Genomic DNA, 7,154 nt, shown 5'->3' with positions numbered 1-7,154 from the left:
TTTGGGACACGTGCCTTGATTTGATAGGTGAATGTGCAAAGCAGGAGACATAGGACACCCTCCCAGTTTCAGGATACACTGAAGTCCCCAGCTGGGACAGGAAGAATTAAAAGGTCTAGACATGCTAATGAGCCTCTGCCACACAAACAGTACAGGTATGGATTTTGTAAGATCGGTTGGATAACTGCTTCAAGAACTTTTGTTAGAGTTGCCACGTCTCTCTTCACCACTGGTGGGAGGTTTTTGGGGTGGAGCCTGAGGAGAGTGGGGTTTGGGGAGGGACTTCAATGCCATAGAGTCCAATTGCCAAAGCGGCCATTTTCTCCAGGTGAACGAATCTCTATCGGCTGGAGATCAGTTGTAATAGCAGGAGGTCTCCAGCTAGTACCTGGAGGCTGGCAACCCTAAGTTTTATATAGTGTAAAGCTGTTTCCAGATGTGTTCTCCTGGGCCATGTCTGCACTGCACGTTTGCAGCTCCGAATTCTGCGGGCTTTCCCTGCATGTTCCCACTTCAACTTACCCGAAGGATTCCGAGGACATCTCCAGAGCGCAATTTTGCAGCGTTAAGCGCATCCGTTTTTACAGCGAATTAAAAAAATAAAGCGTCCTCCACACCCGGTGCCTTTAAGTGGGAACATGCAATGCGTGTTCCATCCACTTCCTGCTGCCAGCCAACCCCCGCACTCCCCCTGCCTCCCTTACTAACGCAGGACCAATCGCCGTCCTTGCTTGGAGCGCCAACTGGGCATGCGTGGGAGCGTGCCGGTCTGGGCTTATCAAAAGTAGCGGACAAAGGCGGCGCGGTGGGAACAGAAATTTAAACTCGTCTTGGATGCTTTCGTACTGGACGCGGGTAAATTGTGAGGTAAGTTGCTGGTGCGTTCACGGGCCTGACTATGCTACCACTTTTGAAAGATTATTCTGATGATTCTGCACCGACCTCTGAACTTTGGCATAACAAATAATTTCTGGAAGCTTTTGTTCCTTTTGCAAGATGCAACATTACCATATCTTTACTTTTATGCTTTTAAAAATTACAATGTGTTGTTTCTGTACATATAATATTCAAAAAATAGCCTTGCAAACGGTGAATTTGGCAGTTCCCCTCTGCTACCACTAGCAGTCACACCATGAGCTGTTGAGGGTAAAGTATCTACTAGTAAAAATGGATGCTAATCATGAGATGCATACCTCTTCTCTCCAGGATCAGAGGAGCATGCCGAATATATTAGGTGCTGTGGAACACAGGCAGGATGGTGCTGCTGCAGTCGTCTTATTTGTGGCTTCCTAGAGGCACCTGGTTGGCCTCTGTATGAACAGACTGCTGGACTTGATGGACCTTGGTCTGATCCAGCATGGCCTTTCTTATGTTCTTATGTTCTTATGTTCTTATCCTCCGAATTGTTGGGCAGACATTTTTGAGAGGCTTTCTTTCTTTCATTGCTTTCAGCGTGGCCTTCTTTCCTTTTTGGGTCCCCCCTTTAGATTTAAAGATTTTACAGCTACGAAGACTAAATAAGCCCCATGTGACATAAAAGGCAGGAAAATGCATCTTAGGTACTTTTTTAAATTTTGTGTGAGGAAATATTCTTGGTGGTTGTTGCTGTATGGCAGTAACCCATATCTTCAGTTCAGATGACCTATTTTTGTCCATTGATGGGGAAATATTCACAAAAAATGTATTGTGGTTTTCATTTATTAAATTTTTTTTCAAAGCTGATGTTATTTTGCATCCTACATAGCACAGGTGACAGACCTTTGATGGCTCCTTGTTTTGAATCGGTGGCTGTCTTTAGAATTACAAGTGGTGTGCATAAACAGGATAACCCAGAAACATTATGGTGAAGATTCAATCAAAATGGACTTTGGCTGGCAAGCTATCTGTTTGTTGTGTGTTTTTATCATTTTGTACACTTTTTTGATGCATTATACATTTATACTGTCAATTGTTTCCTACTTTATCCCTGTGTATTTATACAATTATACATGTATGAGGAGCTGTGGCTCAGCAGAAGAGCCTCTGCTTTGTACTGGAGAACTGCTATCAGTCTGAATAGACAATACTGACCTTGGTGGACCACTGTCCTGGTTCAGTAGAAGGCAGCTCCACATGTCTATTTGCTGTTGGCATATTGAACACTGTTTATACAGGTTGAGTATCCCTTATCTGAAATGCTTGGGTCTGGAACTGCTTTGGATAAGGGATTTTCCGATTTTGGATGCACAGCATGTTCAAGGCACCTGTGCTGGGGGAGCAGAAACAGAGCCCATGGCACGCCGTGCCTCTTGCCCCACTGGTGTTCCACTGGCAGCACGCCCTACCTCAGTGAGCCCCCAAACCCACTCATCTGGCACCCACTCGGGTTGCCTGTCTGGTAAGCGATCCTTGGTGTGGCATGGCAGTGGGCAAACCTGAGCGCTGCGGGGAAAGGCAGCTTGTCCAACTCACAAGGGCTTCTGAAGCCAGGCAGGGCCAGGAGGGCATTGCCAGGCCTGCCAAGGCTGCGAGAATGAATGGGCTTCCTCACAAGCAAGTCCCATAGAGGACTGCTGTGCCTGTGGCCTGGAAGGGGTGAGTTTTGATGCAGAGAGTGAAGTACTGTGCCTCTAAGGGGTTCTTGCCTGCGCCTTTAAGGGCAAGAAAACTCACGGCCACTAGCAAAAACACGATGGCCATTTATGCACGGGAGGTTTTGCCTTGGATTTGCTGCTCTCTAGATGCACATTTTCTCCATCCGAATTCTCAAAACTAAAAAAGAAGCCCCCATGCAGAGCTTTGAGAATATAGATGGGGAAAATGTGAATCCAGAGAGTGGCAAATCCAAAGCAAAACCTCCCATGCATAAATAGTAAATAACTAATGCACAACTCTGTCAACTCAAAAAGTTACAGATTTTGGAGCATTATGGACATCAGATTAGGGATACTCTACCTGTAATTGTATTCTTGTTACATACTTTTCTCATTTTGTGGGTTTTCAATACATAGTTTACGATCCACACCTATTTTTGATATACCTTCTTGAACTTTTGTACTCAGTTTTTGCATGAAAACCAGCCCACCTTGTTCCATCGTTTCCCATCTCTGCCATATCTTCACTGTTCCACCACCTACCTAAACAGCTATTCCATGACCATTCACCCAGTCTTTTTCCTGCCACACGCTCCTCTACCCACACCCTGCATGCCCCATACCTTTCCCTGTTTCACCCCTCTACCTTCAACCCAGTAACTGCTACCACTCCCCTTCTTTCAAGTCCCAGTCCTTACCTGCTGGGTTGTGCTAGGCACTGAAGAAGAGATGAAATGGGTGGGTGGCAGGGAAACTCCCCAACTTTGTTTCTCTCTCCCTGGCCATTTATGCATGGGAAGTTTTGCCTTGGATTTGCCGCTCTCGAGATGTACATTTTCCCCATCCCAATTCTCAGATCTCTGCAAGGGGGCTTATTGTTGAGTTTTGAGGATCTGGATGGGGAAAATGTGCATCTCAAGAGGGGCAAATCCAAGGCAAAACCTCTCGTGTATAAATAGCCCCTGAGTGTTAAAAATCCCCCCAACAAATTAAGTGAGGATTAGCTCCACAAGCTTTCCCTGTGTGCGGACCCCTTATGATAATTCTGGCCCTCAGACTTTCATTTGATTCCTTGGAGAGCAGACTACTTCCTGCTTTTCACCTTGCCTATTATCTCTGCCCCCAGTTCTTCGACAGTACTTCTCAGAGACCAGGCCTCCTAAGGGATTAAATATATGCTTGGAAGTTAGTAGCAAGTTAGTATAAGAGATTGCAAGCCGTGTTCTTACATATTGCAATGTATTTTCTATGCTAAGTAAATTCACTGAATAACAAGCAGGGATCCATGAGACTTGTGGGTGGGAAATCCCAGACTCCCCTCCTCGCTAGCTTAGCTTTCCACCAGCCTGCAGTGTAGGGTTGCCAACCTCCAGGTACTAGTTGGAGATCTCCTGCTGTTACAACCTCTCCAATACTGTGGTGCTTGGTTTCCTCCCCACTGCTGTGTCTACCCACCCACTACCTTCCCCACCCAGCCACCACCCTTCTTACCTGCTTGTCTGCCCCACCACTCTGTGGGGCGCAGGGGAAGTGGCAGCTCCCACTCTCCCCCTCCTCCATCTGCCTGCAGCATCACTGCTGCCTGTGGCTATCTGGCTCAGGTGGCGGTGCCCCCATCTCCCATATGTGCCATCTGACAGAGGCACATATATGTGTCTCTGTTTGGTGTGTCTCTGTTTGGTGGGATTTAAACACCCCCTCCAGGTTTTAAAACTGTTCATAGTTTTCTGAAACCTTGGGAGGTCCCTCAAGTGTTTAGAATAATGTTCCTTCTCTCCACCTGGCCCCCAATCCACAGATTTAAGTGTCCATATATGGGGCCATGTTGAGAATTAGATATATTGATATAATGAACTGCAAAAGCTTACTTTTAGAGGAAGAGCCAGGCGAAACCAAGTGTGGTCTTTTTCTTTCCCTGGAATGACAGCTGAACTACCCATTACTTTTTCAGTGACTTGGGTTGGGGTTCCCCAGGACTGACATGCTTTCCCTGCAGTCACAGAGCAGCTATGGGGAAAGGCATTTTTAGGCTCTCTTGGAGCCCTGATTCAGCTTGGAAGTGCAGCATGAAGGGAGGAGAGGCTCTTGCCTTCCCTACCATGGCATTTTCCCAAGCTGAAACAGTTTCAGGGAGTTGTTTGCATAATTTTAGAGCTGCACATAGACAATTTGAGTGCAAGAAGCTCCAGATTTATGAAAATTGCTTCCTGCTGGGGCTATTTCAGCTCAGGAAAATGCCAAAGAAGGGCAGGCAGGAGCCTCTCCTCTCCTCACACTGAAATTCTGAGCTCGGGGCTCCTGGGGACTGCAGCTGCTCTATGAGTGAAGGGAAATTGTGTTGGGTGTAGGGAACCACAACCCAACAAGAAAAAGGAAGGAAGGAAGGAAGAAGGAAGGAAGGAAGGAAGAGAGAGAGACAGAGAGAAATGTTGAATTGGTAACAAGAGTATGAATTCAGTCTTTTGCCCAATGTTTGCAGCTTGGACAGAAAGGAATGACCCTCTACCTTCAACCCAGTAACTGCTACCACTCCCCTTCTTTCCAGTCCCAGTCCTTACCTGCTGGGTTGTGCTAGGCACTGAAGAAGAGATGAAATGGGTGGGTGGCAGGGAAACTCCCCAACTTTGTTTCTCTCTCCCTGGCCATTTATGCATGGGAAGTTTTGCCTTGTATTTGCCGCTCTCGAGATGTACATTTTCCCCATCCCAATTCTCAGATCTCTGCAAGGGGGCTTATTGTTGAGTTTTGAGGATCTGGATGGGGAAAATGTGCATCTCAAGAGGGGCAAATCCAAGGCAAAACCTCTCGTGCATAAATAGCCCCTGAGTGTTAAATGGGTTAGCCTATCTGATCATAAATATCCTTGTTTTTGTTTTTTTGGCAACAATATCATTGTGTACTAGTCAACAGCCCAGAACCATAATCTGAATGTTTGCTCACAGATCAGCCCGCTACTTCTCCTTGGAGAGAAGTAGCGGGCTGAAAGTGTCTGCAAAATAATTCATTCTTCAGGAGCACTGGCTCAGACAGTATCACAAAGAACAATCTCACTGAGTTTTTAAGCAAAGCTCAATTTATTTTCTACCACAGTTAGTAAGGAAAGACTACAGGACTACTCCAGCATTCAAAAACACCAGGGGACATATGCATTTTGCATACATTCCCAGCGTTGATACTACAGTAGATTCATTCTTCACTTTCTATCACCACCTGCCAAAAAATCCAAAAACAAAAATCAAAGCTTGGTTCAAATTACATTTTTGGAGAGCGTATACAGATGTAGTCACTATTCTTGGCATGGTATAGCCCTATCTCATCATATCCCGGAAGCTAAGCAGGGTCAGTACTTGGAAGGGAGATCACTAAGAAAGACTCTGCAGAGGAAGGCAATGGCAAACCACCTCTGCTTTTCCCTTGCCTTGCTGGGGTCACCATAAGTCTGCTGCAACATGATGGCACTTTACCAACACATAAGAATATTCAGGCTGTTAACATGCAATCAATTACAAAAAAAGTCAGAATTGGACTTAATCCAGTGTCCTCTTCCACATTCTGCGAGGCCCACAGCTCCTTGGTTTACCAAGGATGGCACCTGAGATTTACCAAGGAGCTGGGTGACATAAAGCAGACTGGAAGACGACAACAGCGGCATTGGCAGAACACTTAGGATGAATAAGGAAGAGCATATCATAAAACCCAGCTGCTGGCCTATGAGGTAGTGGTGATGGTAGTGAAGAAAACTTTCTTCTCTGCCACAGAATCTCGTCCAGCTCACTTGTTTAAAGCAGTTCATGACTTAATAACATCTAAGTCCGATCCTGCGGGTGACCACCGGCTGTGATGTTTTTGCAAGGTTCTTTGCTGAGAAAACCTCTCTTACCTGTTCCAACTTGAAGGCCAAGTTGAGTGCATATCGGTACTATATATATGTGTGTGTGTGTGTGTGTGTGTGTGTGTGTGTGTATATATATATATATATATATATATATATATATATATACACACACACACACACACACACATACATATATACATATACACATACAGAGAGAGAGAGAGAGAGAGAGCGTGAGAGAGAGAGAGAGAGCGCCTTAATCTTTTTGGCTCTTAATTCCATCTTGGTCCTGAACCAGTACTTTGAAGCTGTAGTCAGGTGGCTAAGGCAGAAAAAACTGAAGCTGAATCCACACAAGACAGAGGTAATGCTGGTTAGAAGGTTGATGTCCTAGAGGGACTGGATCCACTTTTCCTAGTTGGAGTTACATTGGCTTTTTTAGAGCACACTGATCCATGCTTCTGTAACCTCATGGTTGGATTACTGCAATGCACTCTTTGTGGGGCTGCCCTTGAAGACAGCCCAGAAACTACGACTGGTTCAGAAACTGGCAGCCCAACTGGCAGCCCAACTGTATGTTGCCCATTTTGAAACAGCTACATTGGCTGCCAGTCTGTTTCCGAGTTCAGTTCAAGGTGCTGCCTATGACCATTAAAGCCCTTCACGACATGGAACCATCTCCTTTCGTATGTACCAACGACAGTCACCAGGCAGCCATCTGTTAGCTATTCCATCACTTGGGGTGC

The 7,154-nt window shown here is 45.8% G+C and overlaps 1 protein-coding gene across 1 annotated transcript in view; it reads right to left on the bottom strand.

Moving 5' to 3' along the window:
* Positions 1 to 5,650: 5,650 nt before the first annotated feature.
* LOC130479141 (myosin-3) overlaps positions 5,651 to 7,154 on the bottom strand; it is a 42,155-nt gene continuing 40,651 nt past the window's right edge. The window contains exon 40 of the mRNA XM_056851482.1: positions 5,651 to 5,783. Within this exon, the coding sequence (XP_056707460.1) occupies positions 5,760 to 5,783 (24 nt within the window). The 3' untranslated portion in view covers positions 5,651 to 5,759. The remainder of the gene's footprint in view (positions 5,784 to 7,154) is intronic.

The sequence above is a fragment of the Euleptes europaea genome, chromosome 1 (genome assembly GCF_029931775.1).
Source record: "Euleptes europaea isolate rEulEur1 chromosome 1, rEulEur1.hap1, whole genome shotgun sequence".
NCBI classification, from domain to species: Eukaryota; Metazoa; Chordata; class Lepidosauria; order Squamata; family Sphaerodactylidae; genus Euleptes; species Euleptes europaea.
Note: the sequence above shows the minus strand (reverse complement) of the source record. Positions and strands in the feature narration are given on the sequence as shown.